Consider the following 21,762-nt stretch of genomic DNA (forward strand, 5'->3'; position numbering starts at 1 on the left):
TAGAAAAGTCAAATGTTTTAAATTAATACTGTTACAAGATGAAACTCGGAGAGTTAGATTGTATGTACCATCTAAAAGATGTACAAAGGTGAGCGACATAGACTCTTTAGAGTCTCTCGTTTATATTCTTGTTATTCTTGATATGCGTGTTATGTTTTGTGTTTTTGGTTGCCCCCTGGATTTAATTTGGAAATGAAGTTTCAAATTATCAATAGGTTAATTTTTACATTTTGAAACAATTCGGAAACGAGATTTATCCAGAATTGGTTTTAAATTTAAACTTTTCTTGACTGGTTTACTTTTTTGCTATTCAATACAGAGACCAGATTTGGTTGCAGATTTTGCAGATTTTTCTTCTCATTTTTACCGATATATAATTCAACTGTTAAAAGATAAGACAAAGGTGTGACATTGGTGAAATTATGTGTTCGTAACCTGCTATTGTTCTCAATGTCCAGTTGAAAAAAAGAGAGGACAAGCGTGAAGAATGTCCAATAAATTTATGTTATCGGTTCTTCGTATCGTATAGTCAGAGACATATAATTGTATTATATGTCTCTTATCTGCATATAGTGTAGCCTCACTGAACACAAATTATTACGAACGATTTTTGAACTTTAATTATTTTTTTTCTTTGTAGAATACTTTTCTTGTGTGTACCATAGAATTAAAGATGTATGTATGAATGCATTTCATGTTAAATCATAACACACATAATTTTCTATTTACGTTGGGATACTTTGGTAAGATTTTCATGACCTGGTTTTAGGGGTGTAGCAAGCTCAAAATGGACGCAATTACGAACGGCACTATATTTATATATCTGGCAGAAAAAATCAATGACATAGACAATACAGTAGGCAAAGGAAACAGAACGTTGGGATTTATATGTAGAAACCTAAAAGGCTGTACAAAACCTGTAAAGGCAGCTGCGTATGTATCCATGGTAAGACCTGCAGTGGAATACGCAAGCACAATATGGGACCCAACCGCCCAAAATAAAATCAAGGCAATTGAACAGGTCCAGAAAAGAGCTGCACGATTTGTGAATAACAACTACACAGACCGAACACCTGCAAGGCTGTGTCACAAATATGGTTAAAAATCTTAAATGGGAAAGTCTAGAAGAACGGAGGAAAACAATTAGATTATGCATGCTATTTAAGATCCAGCATGATCTTATAGATATAGACCGTCACCAATATTTGACACCGAATGATAACCGGACCAGAGGTAAAAACCGCTTCTTCCAAGAAAGAACAAGTACAGACACTTACGGCCAATCTTTCTTCCCGAGGACAATCAGGGACTGGAACAACCTACCAACAACAGTTACAGCGACCAACACCATTGAGGGAATCAGAGCTGCCCTGAAGGCATGCTCTGAAAGGAAGTAGGAAAACCCAGTTGTAAATAATTTTAATTGTATATTTTTGCGAACGTTTTAAATGTATTTGTAAATATCCAAGAGAAAGCTTTCTGTGTTGCCCGACACTGCGTAAAGTTTTCGCGCGGAACCATGAATATTCAGTATTGAATCCGGTTCCTTACCTGGAAGAAGAAGAATGACAACGATCTAAATTTATGAAACATACATTAATCTTATCTTAAAAACATTTCCTAAGAAAATAAGAAGTGTACCTAATACCTAATATGGTATTTTACTTCAAATTCTTCAGCAGTAGTTGAAGACGAAATTGGTGACAAAAAATTTTCTTTGAAAAGGAAATAATTTGGATTTTTTGTTTTTATGCAATTTCTTTCGTCTAAAAAGCACTGAATTCTCTTTACAGTTATATTTTTTAGTGAACCTATGATTTTAATTTATATTTAACCTTTACTTTCGGAGTTCTCGTGACTTTTCAATAAAAATACTATTTTCTTATGACTACAATGTATGCTCAGGGTCACCTGAGTCTGAGAAAACGTTCATTTTTGGATTATTTGGGCAAGATAAAGGGTATCACACATATTAACAGATTCAGGAGATATTTTTCTATTTACATGCATATACAGTACGGGTAGGGACTTATTTTTATGGATGTCTTAATCCGTCTAGTCGGATATGAATAATCGGACATTTTTATGGTAGGTAGTATGTTCATTAAACAACAGATCCAGGTGTGAATGGTCCTTTCATCTTAATCCGTGTTGCTAAAATTACGGTTCACTGATTTCAGAATCAGATTACCTGTAATTTTAACCTCTCAGTCACAGGCACTTGTTTCTATCCATACGAAGGTCGACTATCCATATAAATAGAAGAAGGTGGCTAACGATTTTTTTTTTAGGTCACGACAGTCTCCGCTTGGGACGCTTTTTCTACCCTTCAACTTAATGCTAAAAATCCCTACCTTATATGAATCGATTCAGTGAATATTTTCCTTTAACACTAAACTAATTTCATAATCCCCACAGTGTTCCTCTTCACGGTAATCTACTCTCAATTCACTAAACCATGTCCAAAAGTTCAACTACCATCTTTCCAATGTATCTACTTCCGGTTGTGGGCAGAATGCTATCTTTTTAAAAACGAAATGATTCTGTAAAATTACCAGTTTATTATTTTCATTATCAATATATTTTTAAAGATGAAATTTCACCGAAATAAGTACATTTATTGTTGTTATTAAAAAAATCAGAAAGTCAGAAACTAATTTGAATGAATTCGATAATACTAGAGAATTCCGAATGTATATGGTAACTCTAAAGAATTTCATCGATCTTTTATTTTGGAGGTAAAAAACGTATCAGAATTAGGGGAAAGAAACTGAGTCAATGAAAACAAAATAAATTTACTGCGATGTCAACCGGAAGTAGATACATTGGAAAGATGGTAGTTGAACTTTTGGACATGGTTTAGTGAACTGAGAGTAGATTACCGTGAAGAGGAACACTGTGGGGATTATGAAATTAGTTTAGTGTTAAAGGAAAATATTCACTGAATCGATTCATATAAGGTAGGGATTTTTAGCATTAAGTTGAAGGGTAGAAAAAGCGTCCCAAGCGGAGACTGTCGTGACCTAAAAAAAATTTCGTTAGCCACCTTCTTCTATTTATATGGATAGTCGACCTTCGTATGGATAGAAACAAGTGCCTGTGCTCTCAGTCACTTTATTGATTATATTAGTTCGACATCGTATTTGACATAAAATATTTTTACAGGTGAAGTACTGGAGAAAACATTGTTTAATAAAAATAGCCAATTTTTGTTAATTATGGTTTTGATATTTCAACTGTTAATATTTATTTTCTTTGTTCCTAAAAATTATTTTTATTTTATGTTCCTTTTCGTTTGTTTTTTTTTTTGTATCTTTTTGTTATTTGTTTGCATAAATTGTTTAAACATATATATTTTTACATGTATTCTATTTCTTGAAGCTTACGGTTATTTTTATTTTACTGATTTATTTTCCACGTAAATCCATTGATTAGCAGAATGCTATCTCAAGTGCTGCTGCATACATTTTAGTTTGACGCGGTCACATGCAAAATATTTCTAAAATTTGTATTTAATATTCTGTCTGTTGTGTCAGTTCCGAGATAAAAATAATTACAGTGAGCAACACTTGTATATTATTAGTAGCTTGATGATTCTTTGTAGTTTTTACTTTTTACTGTAAACAAATATTGTCCGAAAGTTGGAGATGTATGACTAAAATAGAACGCAAATAATAACACTAGAAGAAAATATTGATTCTTCCCGGGCATAAGTTTATTTTAAGATTTCCGTGTTTGTTCATTATGCTAAATTAATATAATTGATCTGCATTTGGGGGTAGGGGGTAAAAGGGGTCCGGATCTCGAAATCCCGGGCTTAAAAACACGAAGTCACAAGGTCCCGAATTTAAATAAATTTAAATCCCGACATCGCGAAAAAAGAATTCCCAGATCCCGAAAGGGTTAATCCCGAAATCCCGAACTTATTTGCATAATATTAATTTACGCACAATCCATGTAACAAAGGAAACTTGTATGTTATATTTTTTATAGCAATCTAAAAGAAAAAATTGCCGTGAAAAGACAATTCCATGATACACATATCAATGATCAACAGCGTGTGCACGTGGTTGAACTTTAACTTGACTCCACTCACAATAATATTGAATGCTAATAAAAGATATTAAAGATCGATTTTGTCCACTGCACGAGATTTTTATATGGCGGGAAATGTCGTAACAGTAAACACAGGTGACCTTACTGACCGACCGTGGGAAAATTCATTCATGATTAAATTTGATGTGGAATGATTGACAGTATTGTGTTTTAGTTTTGAGGCTCTTGATCGATTTACCAGAATAGAAATTTAATCGATTTACATACATGTATAATAAAAACACGATTTAGTCTTCTTTAACTATTTTTTGTTTTATTTTTATCAGTCATTTCCCGGATTCCCAATTAAATAATCTATTTGGAGACCTCCTTTAAACTTCGGAAATAATACAACATCGATTTAAAAAATCAAACTGACTGCGCGAGCTTTAGAATGACTAGAAGTACGACGAAAAAGTAAAGACAGCTGATCATGACTAGTACGACTAGCCTTCAACCCCATTGGGGTATAAATGTGCATTTAGTCAATAAACTATACAAGGTTAAACTTTGATTTTCGTGTATCGATTTGATACAATTTGTAAAATATATTTATAACACCGGCGATTTTCATAAAATATTTTAGACATGAAAATAGAAAGGCATATTATCTCGAGTGTCAACAATTTTAAATAAAATAAAAATAGGAATCGAAATATGATCTCGGCGTTATAAATATTGTATTAAAGGAAACCAATTGTTTGACTTTCAAAGAGATTAACGGGAAATATGTCAAAATAGAAAGCACGAGTGATCTGTCTGACCAAAATGTTTCACTTGCGAGAAATGATTGACAGGTGTGAATAGATGTAGAGGCTCCGACGGGGAAAGTTGTATCAAAAGGAAAATAACTTAATTCACAATGCCTATATATATTTCATAAATACGATATGTTGGCCTTATACTTAAAATTGAGTTTCTTATAATAACGTATAAAGGAACAGGACGTTAAAAGCGGGAAATAATATAACCATCAACGAAAACTCGTATAATTTACGGGATTGAAGTCTCAACAATTTGATTTAACTTCTATTGAAAACAGTCTTGGTTGTTATTAGGCTTATTATTTTGAATTAGATGAAATGTTTACGGTTTACAAATACAAATACAAAATAGTTTATTGGCACAAAACTATTGAAATAATTGGCAACACAATATATTGTTAAAAATCGTCTTTATTTCATTTTCAAATTATAAAAAAAATAAAATTATATTTAATTTTAATTTTTATTCTTAAATTTAATTTTAATTTTATTTCTTACATTTAATTTTAATTTTAATTCTTTCTCTTTGAATACAAAACAATATTTTACATTTATCTATCCTCCATAAATACTAATATATCTGTACAGGTAAAATTTAATTCTAATCAAGTTGGTACAGATTGATTTACGACCTTCCACTTGGATATTGCACAGCAGGTGTTTATTACACTGGGACAACTGTCCGACCAGTCTGACATCTAGACGGATTAAGGCATCCATAAAAATAAGTCCCTACCTGTACTGTACATGATATAATGACAAAAGAAGGCAATATGCACTAGCTTGTGTGCTTTATTCACATGATTCATGTAATTTCCAAGAGAGGGAGTCATTATTTTGAAATTTACAAAACTTTAATTTTTCGTCGTCTGCAACATTAACCAAGTGCGCATGAACTTTTTTTTTTCGTGAAAACACAAGAAATATAGTGGGTTTTTGATTAATAGAAAATGATGTTTGATGAATGTTTTCTAACTTGTCATTCATGTTGATAATATTTGAAAGGAATTTTCTCTGGTTATAAAACTGGCACACTGTAATGTATGATAATCATTAATCCCTAGGGTACAAGTCATGTCAGGTAAAATGTATGCGTTTAATTTGACACTGGACCTATCACTGAAGATTGACCTCAGGAAAGTAGTTTTTTCAAAGTGGGTTTGATACTGAAAATTATTGCTTCATGGCACCAAGAAATATTCTTTGCATGATTAAAAAAATTGTAAATCTTCATTTAACAAGGTACAAATGAATCACACCAAGTTTAATTCCTCATTCATGTAGAGTCTGTTCGCCCTGGGTTTCTTTGTCCTTATTTAAAAAAAATTTCAATCTATCAGGTATTTATGTTTTTTTATACCTCTGCAGAGAATTTGTTTTAGCTTATATTAAAGATATGGCATGTAAATAACTTTAAATTTATTGTTTCTTCTTTTTTTTTTTTTTACAAAAGATGGGATTAGTTGGTATACATGTACCATCTTCATTTACAGACTATACAATATGTTCAACTATAAATTAATTCTGTAATTCTGTAAGAGAACATGTTTAGAAAAATATAAGATAGTATATATACATGTATATAGGAAGATGTGGTGTGAGGGCCAATGAGACAACTCTCCATCCAAATAACAATTTAAAAAAGTAAACCATTATAGGTCAATGTACAGCCTTCAACACAGAGCCTTGGCTCACACCGAACAACAAGCTATAAAGGGTCCCAAAATTACTAGTGTAAAACCATTCAAACGGGAAAACCAACGGTCTAATGTATATATATATAAAATCCAAGCACCATGGCAATAATTTTGCTGAAAAAATCATTCATCGTTGTTTGGTTTCTTCGAATATAGGATATCATATGTATAAAAAATTAAAGGATATCATATGTATAACAAATTAAAGGATATCATATGTATAACAAATTAAAGAGGATATCATATGTATAACAAATTAAAGGATATCATATTGTATAACAAATTAAAGAATATCATATTGTATAACAAATCTAGCACTATCAGAAAGTGAAAGCACAAAATTTATTTTTTAATTTTTTTATTTCAGTTTTTTAGGAAATATATTGATTTGGATGGGGTGGAAATCATGTATACAGGGAAAAGTTACAGCATCATGATGGAAAAATGAAACATGAAAAATGAAAAATTGTTTTTTTTTTTTAAATAAAGTGATTAACCAGGGAATCATGACATACATTTACTTATTTAAATCAACATCCCATTTTAGATGAAATATATTTCATATTGTTGAATATTCTAAACATGAAGGAAATAGAAAACTGTAAAATTTACATGTGATGTGAAGACCACAAATGCAATGTGACATTATAGTAAAATAATCTGGCGATTTTGAACATTTAACCATGTCAACAAGTATCAATAGTATCATCACAACACAGCAGATATTTACAGACAGTCATGCCAAATCTATTTTGACAACAATGAACAATTTACGGAAGGTTAACAAACTATGTGATGTTGTATTACAAGTTGATGGAGAAGAATTTCCGGCTCATCGAGTTGTATTGGCAGCCTGTAGTGATTATTTCTGTGCCATGTTTACTAATGAGGTAAGCAATAAAAGTAAAATGTTCATTCTTGATGACAAAAATTTGAATGGTTTGACTTTCATGTGATCCTGAATATGCATGAAATAATTGTATTTTGATGTACAAATGTAAATCAAGCCACAATCACTAATATGGCTTCACCTCTTTTGATTATTTCCTGTTTCAAAGATGTATACTTCGGTTCTCTTTTGATTTGAAAATAGAGGTGGGATATACAGTAAAAGAGCCGACCTAACAAGCAATTAAACAAGAAAGACTTCTAAGAAAGCAACATTTAGTTGTGTTTATACTTTTATGCACTTACAAATGTTTTTTTAAGATTAGATGAATACAATTAACCATGTTCATGCTACCCCCATAGGACAAGCCTGTATTAACAACCAGTGTTCTTAATCTTTTTATGCCCAACCTACGATGCCCCACCTACAATAGTAGAGGGGCATTATGTTTTCTGGTCTGTGCCTCTGTTCGTTCGTTCGTCCGTCTGTCTGTGCGTCCATCTGTGGGTCCGTTCGCTTCAGGTTAAAGTTTTTGGTCAAGGTAGTTTTTGAAGAAGTTGAAGTCCAATCAACTTGAAACTTAGTACACATGTTCCCCATGATATGATCTTTCTAATTTAAATGCCAAATTATAGTTTTGACCCTAATTTCGTGGTCCACTGAACATAGAAAATGATAGTGCAAAGTTCAGGTTAAAGTTTTTGGTCAAGGTAGTTTTTGATGAAGTTAAAGTTACATCAACTTGAAACTTAGTACACATGTTCCCTATGATATGATTTTTCTAATTTTAATTCCAAATTAAAGGTTTAACCCCAATTTTCACGGTCCACTGAACATAGAAAATGATAGTGCGAGTGGGGCATCCGTGTACTATGGATACATTCTTGTTTCACTGAATATTTGTTTACCATATATACTTTATTTCGCAAGTACAAAACATAATTTTCATCATAATGTTTTCTTTAGTCATGTTAGTTCTATACGTTTAAAATGCAAGTACATATAGCTGCACTGTATATATGTTACAATGGACTTTACATATCTAAACTTTTTTTTTTATCAATACTGCATGTACAGAAATAAATTTGTTTTATTCAATAACAGGTAGAAACATTTAAAGACACGAGTGTTGTTTGGAAGAAATGAATAAGTAATTGAAAACCAAACTAACATGATTGTAAAATAATATCATATACACTGTTATTATTTTTAGATGTCTGAGAAGGATAAAAGTGTGATAACTTTACATGAAATATCAGCTGATGTGATGAGAGTATTGCTAGATTTTGTTTATACAGAAACTGTGAATGTCAGTGTAGAAAATGTCCAGGAACTACTCCCTGCAGCTTGTCTACTTCAGCTCACAGGTAAATGTCAGAGTAGAAAATGTCCAGGAGTTACTTCCTGCAGCTTGTCTACTTCATCTCACAAGTAAATGTCCACTCCAGGAGTTACTTAATGCAGCTTTTCTACTTCAGATCACAGGTAAATGTCAGAGTAGAAAATGTCCAGGAGTTACTTCATGCAGCTTTTCTACTTCAGCTCACAGGTAAATGTCAGAGTAGAAAATTTCCAGGAGTTACTTCATGCAGCTTTTCTACTTCAGCTGAAAGGTAAATGTCAGAGTAGAAAATGTCCAGGAGTTACTTCCTGCAGCTTGTCTACTTCAGCTCACAGGTAAATGTCAGAGTAGAAAATTTCCAGGAGTTACTTCATGCAGCTTGTCTACTTCAGCTCACAGGTTGTCAGAGTAGAAAATTTCCAGGAGTTACTTCATGCAGCTTTTCTACTTCAGCTGACAGGTAAATGTCAGAGTAGAAAATGTCCAGGAGTTACTTCCTGCAGCTTGTCTACTTCAGCTCACAGGTAAATGTCAGAGTAGAAAATTTCCAGGAGTTACTTCATGCAGCTTTTTTACTTCAGCTGAAATCAGCTCACAGGTAAATGTCAGAGTAGAAAATTTCCAGGAGTTACTTCATGCAGCTTGTCTACTTCAGCTCACAGGTAAATGTCAAAGTAGATAATGTCCAGGAGTTAATTCCTGCAGCTTTTTTACTTCAGCTCACAGGTAAATGTCACAGTAGAAAATTTCCAGGAGTTACTTCATGCAGCTTGTCTAATTCAGCTCACAGGTAAATGTCAAAGTAGAAAATGTCCAGGAGTTAATTCCTGCAGCTTGTCTGTTACAGCTCACAGGTAAATGTCAGAGTAGAAAATTTCCAGGACTTTTTTTTCCTGCAGCTTGTCTACTTCAGCTCACAGGTAAAATGTAACTATCAGTGTAGAAAACATGAATAACATGTAGTTCTTGTGGTGTGTCTGCTTCATTTCACAGGTAAATACACAGACAGAGAATGATCAGGAGTTTCTTCCTGCAGCAAGCTTGCTTCAGCTTACAGGTAATGAAGCACAAATCATTGACATTTTAAGATATTGTACAAAAAGTAAGATGATTTTTATTGGTTTTATTTCTCTGAAATTGTTTTACCATAATTGCAAAGAAAAAAGGATTGCTTAATTTATATAAATTCATGTATTAGAAATGTAGTTTGATAGTGTAGTGTTGCTTGGTGCTTTTGTAATAATTGTAAAACTATCTCACATAAAATTCTTTGAGGAGCTCTTTTCCCAAATGAACACAAACTGGAATAGTTATTATGAAATCGTAAACACTATTGAAAAGACTGAAATCTGTTAACCCTTTCCTCCATAGTGACACCTTTTGACGCCACCCCCTTTACTCCATAATGACGCCTTTTGACGCCTGAGTAGTACCTCAGTTAAAATACTTTGACTACAAAGTGTTTGCTTCAGACTTAATAAAACTGGTATCCAATATGAAAGGGATATTCATAAGAATATCTGACTTAAATTTATTAGATTAAATATTTGTTTTTCACAATTTCTTTATACTTTAAAGCATATTTTTTGCATTTTATTGAAAAATCCTATGCGAATCAAGTATGCAAAAAAAAATGTCAATGGAGGAAAGGGTTAAAAAATGTAATTGTTGTGATAGATCTACATCTGATTAAAAGTATTTTTCCTTTAGAGTTCAACAACTAATACCAACTATGATTTTGTTATATTGTAGGTGTTAAGCAGGCTTGTAGTTCCTTTCTAGAAAAGCAGCTTGATGCTACTAACTGTTTAGGTATTAAAATATTTGCTGAGCAGCATAGTTGTGATGAACTCCTTGAGGCTGCAGACAGTTTCTGTTTGAAGCACTATGAAGACATTATTAAATATGATGAATTCAAAACTTTACCTATAGACCAAGTAGAATCACTGGTCAAGTGTGATAGCCTGCAGGTAAGAATTGCTTACATGACACAGCCAAAAAAAACATAAAAGGAAAAACCCTCAAAACAAATTGAGGCAATCTTTGATAAAACTATTTACATACATGTATATACAAATGTATTTAATAATAATGTTCTCAATGAGATTTGTTTTATATTATCGCTGACTCTGCAAGGACAATGAAATAGCAAAAAAGTAATATTTGTACTATTTGTAGAATTTCTGTAAACTGTTGTCATGACTGGTGTTTGTCATTTTAGTTGTTTTTCTTTTAACAATGGTGGTGACAGTTTATCTTTGACCTTTGATTTTTAATCACCCCTTAGTATCTCTTTTTTTTAAATAAATATTCACAGATGTATGATGATCAGGTATTTTGTCATTTAGTCACCAGCTTTGTCCTGAATTGAACTGGACAACAAGTAAGGTAATACAACTAACATTTTTGAGAGTATCCCTCAATACATGAAAACCTACTATGTGTACTAAAAAATTGATTCTTGTCCAAAGGTTTATCTGACTCACCCTAAACAGAGTGTATAATTGATGAGACTGTTTTTTCAACACCTTGCATGTGATTAGATTCCTACAGATATTTACCTCCGGTCTAACAAATAAATTGTAAACTTAAATTCATTTTTCTCTACTGCCCCTTAATATCAAAATTCATGAGCATGCAAAACTGTGATGTGTTTTTACATCCATTGCTTATGTGCCTCAGGTTAATGATTACTGAACATTATTCAATGTTTATACTTACACATAACGGCATTGTATGAAATTTTTGAAATTTTTCATGATATTTTCGCGAGAATTACATTTTTGTGTAAGAATCATAGCTTCCTGTTTGGTATCAATCATTATATAAGCATGATTACCAATTGGTGTGTCAGTTACTGTTGATATTTATACGATTTAATAACGCCTTTGGAATTTTTATTTTTTAGGATATATTTACAGTGTATGTTAGAATAATAGAAATGCAGCCATTATTTCAATTTTCAGAAATATTATTGATAATGCATGTATAATTTTTTTTAAATTAAAGGTTAACACAGAAGAGCCAGTTTATCAATCAGTTATCAACTGGGTAAAGCATAAAGAAGAATCTCGTACACACCTGTTACCACGGTTGTTGCATCATGTCCGTCTGCCAATTTTAACAGCCAAATTTTTAACAGATGTTGCTGATGAAGAAGTAAGTGTATCCAGCCATTTTCAAAAGGGGGTTTCCAATCATATGTTTCCATTTAAATGCATTAATCGTCCAAAAAAATGGATTGTCTGAACCCCCTGGATCTGCCACTGATGTAGTTACAGCGTCATTTATAACATTAGATATTGATTGATTCTCTAATTCTGAAATTACGCATTTAAAAAGATCGTGACATGTTTGATAAATTATTATTTTCCCCAGGTTAATAAAAAGTATAGGTTCATAAAAGGTTCAAATTTGCCATAAGATTTTAAAGTGTTTTATGATAAAGTACTACAAATTTTACATAGATATTGAATTGATATAACTATTTACACAAACTTATTTCGTTTTTGCACAACACATTATAAATTATTAAGTTATGTCTCCATGATTATGCATTATTTTATGTTGTTGTGTCTGTGTGGTCCTATTTTTAGCTCACCTGTCCCGAAGGGACAAGTGAGCTTATGCCATCACTTGGCGTCCGTCGTCGTCCGTCGTCTGTCGTCCGTCGTCTGTCGTCGTAAACTATTTCAAGAATCTTCTCCTCTGAAACTACTGGGCCAAATACTTTCAAACTTTAACTGAATGTTCCTTAGGGTATCTAATTTATAAATTGTATCCGAAGTTTTGATCTATCAACAAACATGGTCGCCATTGCTAAAAATAGAACATAGGGGTCAAATGCAGTTTTTGGCTTATAACTCAAAAACCAAAGCATTTAGAGCAAATCTGACATGGAGTAATATTGTTTATCAGGTCAAGATCTATCTGCCCTGAAATTTTCAGATGAATCAGACAACCCGTTGTTGGGTTGCTGCCCCTGAATTGGTAATTTTAAGGAAATTTTGCTGTTTTTGGTTATTATCTTGAATATTATTATAGATAGAGATAAACTGTAAACAGGAATAATGTTCAGCAAAGTAAGATTTACAAATAAGTCAACATGACGGAAATGGTCAGTTGACCCCTTTAGGAGTTATTGCCCTTTATAGTCCATTTTTAACCATTTTTCGTAAATCTTAGTAATCTTTTACAAAAATCTTCTCCTCTGAAACTACTGGGCCAAATACTTCCAAACTTTAACTGAATGTTCCTTAGGGTATTTAGTTTGTAAATTGTATCCGAAGTTGTGATCTATCAACAAACATGGTCGCCATTGCTAAAAATAGAACATAGGGGTCAAATGCAGTTTTTGGCTTATAACTCAAAAACCAAAGCATTTAGAGCAAATCTGACGTAGGTAATATTGTTTATCAGGTCAAGATCTATCTGCCCTGAAATTTTCAGATGAATCAGACAACCTGTTGCTGGGTTGCTGCCCCTGAATTGACAATTTTAAGGAAATTTTGCTGTTTTTGTTTATTATCTTGAATATAATTATAGATAGAAATAAACTGTAAACAGCAATAATGTTCAGCAAAGTAAGATCTTCAATTAAGTCAAATTGACCAAAATTGTCAATTGACCACTTAAGGAGTTATTGCCCTTTAAAGACTTTTTTCACAATTTGTTCATCATGTTGACTTACTTTAAAAAATCTTCTCCTTTGAAACTGCTGTATCAATTTCAGCCAAACTTAGGCTAAATGAGTTTCAGGGTATCTAGTATAAATTTTATATTTTATTTCCTTGTATGTCAAGAAACATAGCTCCTATGGCTAAAATAGAACATAGGAGAAAATGATTATTTTTTTTGGCTTTTGAAGAAAATAGGACGATCCAAAAAACATTTAAATAAATTGAAAAGCCAAAATAATCATTGATGAGAGATTTAACCAAAAGAATTAAGGTGAGCGATTCAGGCTCTTGAGAGCCTCTTGTTCAATAACTTAAAACAATTGTTGGCACTGTTTACTTATAAAGCAACCTCTGGGATTTAGTATAAACATTGGCACCTCTTGGTCATAGAACATTCTGAATCATTGTTGTGGACAAGTTTTCCTGATGATTTTAGGTCTGAAAAATCTACATAATGTGTACCCTTTGGAACTTATTATATATTCTTATGTAGAGGTTTGTTTTATCTAGCAATAAAGACTTTTGAAAAAGATAATTTAGGGGCCAAATTTAGCCAAAATTGTCATTTGTCTCATGACCCCACCCCACCCCCCTTTTCCATATCCATTTAGCCCATTGCACTGTAGTTTCCATTCAATCAGACTATATCAAATCTATGATATTTACTTTATTAGGTATGAAGTAAATAATTCATGTTGTTCACATTAAATTACTGTGAAAAAAACAATGCTTTTAAACTTCCATTTTATTATAAAAAAAAAATACCATTATTGAAATTAAAATTTCAGCACTTTGTTCATTTAGGTGTTAATCAAAAAGAGTCATGAATGTAGAGATTTACTTGACGAAGCCAAGAAGTTTCACTTGCGACCTGACTTAAGGAATCAGATGTGCAGCACAAGGACAAAGCAACGTATAGGTAAGGTCTAATTATTGAAAGGTTACATAAAAAATAATAATGCCTACAGATTATAGAGTACTGTAAATTCAGAAATTATTGCGTGCATTTATTATTGCAGTTATGTCATTGTAGAGTAAAATGCAATTTTAATTTTTGCGATATTGAGAAAAATCCTGTTTAATTTATATAAAATTTCAAAATGCAAGTTTTAATTATCGTGCTTATAACCCTGTCGCATTTTTCGCAATAATTTCTGAATTTACAGTATTCCTTCATAATCTTATGTCTTTAAATGGCTGTTTTCTAGTATATTTAAAATAACCTTCCCAACATTAAAGCTATCTATGCAGCTGCGAAATGCTTCTTTTTGTCCTCATAGTGATTTTTATTTAATTAGGGCCCCGCCTTTAGGCAGGTCGCCCTATAGTGATCAGTCCGTCCGTCCGTCTGTCCGTAACACTTTTGTGTCCGCTCCATATCTAGAGAACCATTATGATTTCATACTTTATACTTTACATGTTTAATAACCACCACCAGAGGGCGTGTCATGATGTATGTACAACTTCCTAGGTCAAAGTTCAAGGTAAAAAAACTTTGGTTTCAGTTGACAACCCTGTGTCCTGTGGTGAAGATCGTGTCCGCTCTATATCTTGAGAACCGTTATGATTTCAAAGTTTATACTTGACATGTATATGAACCAACACCAGAGGGTGTGTCATAATTTATGAACGACTGCCTAGGGCAAAGTTCAAGGTCAAAAACTTTGGTTTCAGTTGACAACCCCATGTCCTATGGTAAAGATTGTGTCCGCTCTATATCTTGAAAACCGTTATCATTTTGAAGTTTATACCTGAAATGTATATAAACCAATATCAGAGGGTTTGTCATAATTTATGTACAACTTCCTAGGTCAAAGGTCAAGGTCAAAAACTTTGGTTTCAGTTGACAACCCCATGTCCTATGGTAAAGATCGTGTCCGCTCTATATCTTGAGAACCGTTATCATTTCAAAGTTTATACTTGACATGTATATAAACCAACACCAAAGGGTGTGTCATAATTTATGTGCAACTTCCTAGGTCAAAGGTCAAAGGTCAAGGTCAAAAACTTTGGTTTCAGTTGACAACCCCATGTCCTATGGTAAAGATCGTGTCCGCTCTATATCTTGAGAACTGTTATCATTTCAAAGTTTATACTTGACATGTTTATAAACCAACACCAAAGGGTGTGTCATAATTTATTTACAACTTCCTAGGTCAAAGGTCAAGGTCAAAAACTTTGATTTCAGTTGACAAACCTATGTCCTATGGTAAAGATACAATTTTTTAATGCACATTATTCACAGCGGGGCCCACAGAGATGGCTCCCATCTCAATGATATCTAGTTTGTATCATCTTTGCTATGATTTGTTGCAAATTTTGGCCTCCTTATAAATTTGTGTGTCTTTCAAAATTTATTTAATCTTTAAGCATTTCTTAACAAGTAGCTAGACATGACATGAGTATTGGTGATAAATTAATGTTTATGTCCAGTGACAAATATTACATCAGAATGTGAATATTTTTATGGTGTCAACATCAGTGTAATGACTTATATACATGTATATATATATACCTTAAATATGAATTTTTACAGATGTACGCTGTAGCTATTAGAATAGGAAAATTCACTATTGGTTTATATTTGTTTATTTCACAATGCACATAAAGCATTAAGATATTCTGTCCAGTCTATGTAATCTTTTAAGGAAAATCATGATATGGGACTTAAAAAATGCTAAATGAAAACATCACAAACCAGTTTCATTCAATCTGTTTTTCGTTCAAAATTTAAAAAAAAAATTAACCCTGAAAAAATAAAAAGTTAATTTCCATATCTTCATACAGGTACAGATGATATACTTGTTGTAATGGGAGGATTTGGATCTCACCAGAACATGGTAGAAGCTGTTGAACAGTATGACCCTAAAACAGAAGCATGGACTCGCAGACCTGTAAATACCTTAAATTTCTTATGATTTTGGTTGTTAATGAAAAATATATCTTATTGGAATTTTTGAATAAACTGAAATTAAATAACAAAGTGTTTTCCTAAAAAATTTATTGACAAAGATTTTGTTCAAGACGTTTAAACCCTTAAAAAAGTAAATGATGTGATTGTGGTAAATATGTATTGCTGAGGCTTGATTAATTCTTGAAAAACATGTTATAAGTTGAAGACTATAACTTAAACAAAATATTCCTAGCTATAACCATCAGCAGAAATATTGTTTTGCTGTTACCTCTTTTATGTTCCATAGGGATAAAAAAAAAAAATTTAATGATAAGGATTAATGATTAGGATAAAGTCAAAATACTTTCATTTAATCAGATAGTCATGTTACACTATTTTAACAGTTTAGAAATATGTTTTTTTTTCATAGAATTTATCAAAGAGAAGAAGATATGTTGCTGCTGCCTCATTAAATGGGAAGGTGTATATCATTGGTGGTTATGATGGCCAATCAAGATTGAGTTTAGTGGAATGTTTAGACCTGTCTTCAGATGATCCACAGTGGCAGTCTGTATCATCTATGACACAGAGAAGGGGATTAGCTGGAGTTTGTGTCTACAGAGGTATAACAGATGGTCATGAGAGTTACTGTAAACCAACTTATTTTCACGGATACTTTATTTCGCATTTAACCCTTTCTTGTCCACTTTGTGGCTATTAATTTCGCCATCTTCCAATTAACTTGATGTAATTTACTGTAAATTGAGAAATAATTGCATGAATAAATTATTGCGATTTTTTTAATTAAGACATAAAGCAGTTTTAATTTTTGCGATATTGAGAAAAATCCTGTTTAATTCATATAAAAAATTTCAAAATGTGAGTTCAAATTATTGCGATGATAACCCTGTCGCATTTTTCCCAATAATAAAAGTTAAAACATCGTTAAAAGTTCTGAATTTACAGAAGTTATTGAGGAGATAAATGTTATCAATACTGAAAAGAAATGTTTTCATGGTCTGAAATAATCAGTCATACCAAAATTAAATATTTTCAATAGTCAAGAATTATGGTCTAGTACAATTGTCATTTATTCATGATCTTCTGCCTAAATAAAAAGGAACTGGTTTATCATTTATAATAAACCTCTAAGAAGTAACTACTGGTAAATTCCATTCATTTTAATCATTCACTTCTGCCATTGTGATGCACACTGACTTTAAAAGGGACAGAACCAGGATTCATCCTAGAAAATTCCTAGAAAAACCCTTTATAGAACTTGATGAACCTTTCATATATCATTAAAGTTTACCCTTGACACCTAAATATATATTGCCCATTATTATTGGTTGGTTTTTTTGCCTTATTTCAGGTTGGCATTGTTTTCTTTAAGTTTTCTAGTCTTCCATCTGAATAAAGATGTTTATAACCTGTTGCATGTGTGGCCTATTAACTGTTGATTACATCAATAGTATAGTTGTGGCAAATTTTCATCTAGTCAAACAGATTTTTATTTGTCTTTTGAAATGTCAGACACAAAACTCACATTGTAAATGCCCACCCTTAAAGTTGTGCTTTATTGCATTACCCATTGTCCATCTGTTTGTCTATTTTTTAATCCAATATTATTTTGCTATTTTTAAGAGTAAAACATAAAAGAATTAGATGATTACAATAAAAAGATGAATAATTAATATAAGTGATAAGGAAAAAAGATGCTAACTTCTCCTACTTGTAAGTCAATAAATGTGTACTAAAGCAATTGTGTTACAGGAAAACTGGACAAGCACACAATAATATTCAGTTTTTGAAGTGCATTATATGACACAAACTGTTTGCAATTGTAAAACATGTATGTAATTATTCACTGATGCTGTTATATTTGTATATGTAAATTCTATAAGCTGTATTGCTTTTGAATAAAAGACTATTCTGTTGATGTTTGGTTCTTCTATTCACACTTACAGGTGAAATCTATGTATGTGGTGGATTTGATGGGTATAGTAGACACACCAGTATGGAGTGTTATAACCCTGGGAATGATCAGTGGAGAACATTGAGTGGTATGGCTGTGGGACGTGAAGGGGCAGGACTTGTAGTTGCAGGAGATAATATCTATTGTGTTGGGGGATATGATGGCATAAATCTACTAGACTCTGCAGAGAAATATGATCCTAACACAGAACAATGGTGCAATATATCACCTATGTCTTGTAGACGTTCAGGTAAATTAAAGATGTAATTTCAACCATTTGAAGGAACTGTAAATTGAAATTAATTTCTTCTAGTTGTCTGCCCATAGACGGTTATTTGTATTCCCGCACTTCATGGGATATAACCATTTAGCACGACAGGGTCAACTCGATAAGACATGTTTTCCCAGTTAAATTTTTATCTTGCTTATGTGAATTTATTTGATGTTATGTTTAATGTTTTGATTTCAGTAGTAATTATAAATTACTGACTATATTTTGTCGACATGATATTATATAACATAATGTGCAATTAAAATCAGCACATGGCACTGTCGTGTGGGTATTCAATTTGAACTTTAGTTTGGTTTTTATTAGTGTTATATGTATAGAGTTTTAGTCTATAGGCGTTAGTAATTGTGGAAGAATTCTCTTTTTTGAAATTTGAACAGAATTGGATATTCAACTTTAACTAATTCTTCTGAAAACACAAAATAAATTGCTTATATTAGTCTTTTCTTGAGATCACCATTTGACAGATACCAAAAGGCATAACTTTGAACTTTATAGTAAAGAGTAGACTAAATCACTTACATATGAAACCATATAATTATTGCAACCAAACATTTTCATCAATATGTTATCAAAAGTTAACATTTATTGAAAGTTAAGTCATTAAAAGAATTAAAACATGTTGACATAATAAAAATATAATAACCTTCCGGAGCTGGGCTCTTTGAAAATATGTATAGAAAATATATCCATGATCCCTTTTAAAGATTAAGGCTCTAACTACCTTCAGAATGACCACCATTATTATTAACTGTAAGTTACTTTTTTCATACTTTTCTATAGGTGCTGGAGTATCAGTATTGAATGGACAGATCTTTGTTTGTGGCGGGTATGATGGGACAGACCATTTATCAAGTGTGGAATCCTACAGCATACATACTCAGCAATGGTCATCTCTTCAATCAATGGTGGTCCCAAGATGTTATGTTGGTGCTTGTGTACTTAGAGGGAAACTCTTAGTTGTTGCTGGGTAAAGAATATTTTTACATTCATACATGTAGGAGGAAATATGTCTATCTGACAGTAAATTAACAGGGATTTTTTTCAATTTCATTTCATGCTAACACAAATACTGTTTTTATATAATGATTCAATTGGGTTATCTTCTGTAGTTCTTTAGCTCCATCCATCATTTTATTTTTCTGTCTGTCTGAAAAAGAAGATTTAAAAAAAAATTGCAACCACCAAATTCTAGTATGCCATTCAGCCAATTTGATTAAAATACAGACATTGTGTTCAAGCTTTGTTTACAAGGATCTGACACCATTTCATTTTATTTTATTTTTTAAAGTCCTTTCAGGATTCTGGGGTTTTATCATAATGATGTGTACCTTCAAAAATTTGAAGGCTGAAATTTCACTTGCTTGTATAATAAATACCAGAACAAAGAGTAGAATGGAGTGTTGTCAGATCCTAGTAAACAAGCCATGGACACAGTATCCATATTCTTATCATATTGACTGAATGGGATTCTTTATACCAACTCCATGACAAACTTGAGTAAAAACTTCTTCATGAGGGGGGATAGGAGGGGTCCTGATCCCGAATTCCTGGGCTTAAAAACATGAAATCCTGAGGTCCTGAAATTAAAAAAATGTAAATCCCGACATCCCGAAATTCAAAAAAAGAATTCCCGGATCCTGAACGTATCAATCTCGAAATTCAGAGGTTAAAAACACCCAATCCCAGAGTCCCGATAAAGGTCCTATCCCCCCTCCTTCATGGATTTTTGTGTTTTTTAAAAGAATTCAAGTTCCAAAAGAAAGACTCCACTGAGTTTTCTGAAATATTTTTAATTATTTCCCTAACATGTTACATGGTTTTAGTGTTGAATCCATGTATTTTTTATAAATGTCATCAGGTGTACTCTCCATTGAAAATTCTGAAAGCTAAATACATAAAACATTTAGAATTGTCAGAATCCTATATAAGCTATAATTTTAGTATGATTTTATAACTTCATCATTTACTATTGTTTGTTTTAGGTATGATGGAAATACATTATTGAACACAGTAGAATGTTATGACCCTCTGACAGGAAAATGGTCAGTATTAGACCCTTCTATGAATACTCACAGATGTGATGCTGGAATAACCGTGGTCAGAAAAGTCTAAAGTTATCCATATTGCCAAAGATATTAACAGATTTAGTTTTCAGACATTAATATTATTTGTTATTGTATAGTCTTAGACTTGAATGTACAGTAGAATTGTTGTACAATTAGAAATTTATACATTGCATGCATATGTATGTAATCATTATTAACAGATGTAAAGTCTGAGGGACCACTATCTTAACATTGTAGGAGTAGATCTTTTAATCCTCTTTCAAATTTATTTGTTTATATGTCACCAGGTTATTATGTCTTTGTATTAATACATACACTTTCTTCGTTGACTGCTATTAATTGAGGAATTGTTTTCATGATCTTTATTTTTATACCTTATTTTAAAGAAAAGATGAATTAAAAAGGCACTAGCTACGAGATATATTAATACTCTAAAGAATGGTTTTGGGTAGAATTTCCTTTTCTATCAAGTTTTTGAATGGCAATTTCCTCCCCATTATTTATTTTGAAAGGATATTGCTTTCCTTCTTGTCAATAGATAGGCTACAGCTGCCAATCATGTCTTCAGATTTATTGGGTTTTTTTTGTCCATCTTGTAATGGAATAAAACTTTTTTTGTTACTTTTTTTGATAGATTATTGTTTCTCCATCATGCTGTTGAATATATTGTTGCCTTTCCAGTATGTCTTTAGAAAGATTGTTTTTTCATTAGATTGTTTATTCATCTTAGGATCTGTGATATTGTTTATGTTGTGTATTGTGGTTTATCGCTGCTATATAGTATACATTTTAAAAAGTGTTATGCTTAATTATTGGATGTTAATTAATGTGTTTTAAATAAATAATGCATAATGATTTGCATTTATGTTAAATGGTATTGTTGCATAATATGTAATGTTGAAGCATTTGATATAATATCAGTGAAAAGCAAATAATAAATGATTGAAACGTTTTGTTTGATTTTTATAAACTCTCTCTAATTAAAATATTTTTATTGATTTTATACACCCATTCTAAGTGTGGATTACATTTCATTCTCTTTGTATATTTGTTCATACATTTTTTTACTA

The 21,762-nt window shown here is 31.9% G+C and overlaps 1 protein-coding gene across 1 annotated transcript; it reads left to right on the plus strand.

Annotated features, from left to right (window-relative positions):
* Positions 1-297: 297 nt before the first annotated feature.
* Positions 298-21,643, plus strand: LOC139515222 (kelch-like protein 12). Its single transcript, XM_071304789.1, has 11 exons — positions 298-403; positions 6,924-7,446; positions 8,659-8,812; positions 10,540-10,757; positions 11,797-11,946; positions 14,271-14,385; positions 16,254-16,360; positions 16,790-16,982; positions 18,327-18,584; positions 19,407-19,593; positions 20,609-21,643. The coding sequence occupies exons 2-11, from the start codon at positions 7,240-7,242 to the stop codon at positions 20,736-20,738; spliced, it is 1,719 nt and encodes a 572-aa protein (XP_071160890.1). The 5' UTR covers positions 298-403; positions 6,924-7,239; the 3' UTR covers positions 20,739-21,643.
* The last annotated feature ends 119 nt before the right edge of the window (positions 21,644-21,762 follow it).

The sequence above is a fragment of the Mytilus edulis genome, chromosome 1, assembly GCF_963676685.1.
Source record: "Mytilus edulis chromosome 1, xbMytEdul2.2, whole genome shotgun sequence".
NCBI lineage: Eukaryota > Metazoa > Mollusca > Bivalvia > Mytilida > Mytilidae > Mytilus > Mytilus edulis.

What these genes read in the sequence shown, in the direction of transcription:
- LOC139515222 (XM_071304789.1), top strand. Translation starts at nt 7,240, where the DNA reads ATGTCAACAAGTATCAATAGTATCATCACAACACAGCAGATATTTACA. An exon ending in TCAAGTGTGATAGCCTGCAG is followed by an intron (nt 10,758 to 11,796) that starts GTAAGAATTGCT and finishes TTTAAATTAAAG; the next exon opens with GTTAACACAGAAGAGCCAGT. An exon ending in AAGGACAAAGCAACGTATAG is followed by an intron (nt 14,386 to 16,253) that starts GTAAGGTCTAAT and finishes ATCTTCATACAG; the next exon opens with GTACAGATGATATACTTGTT.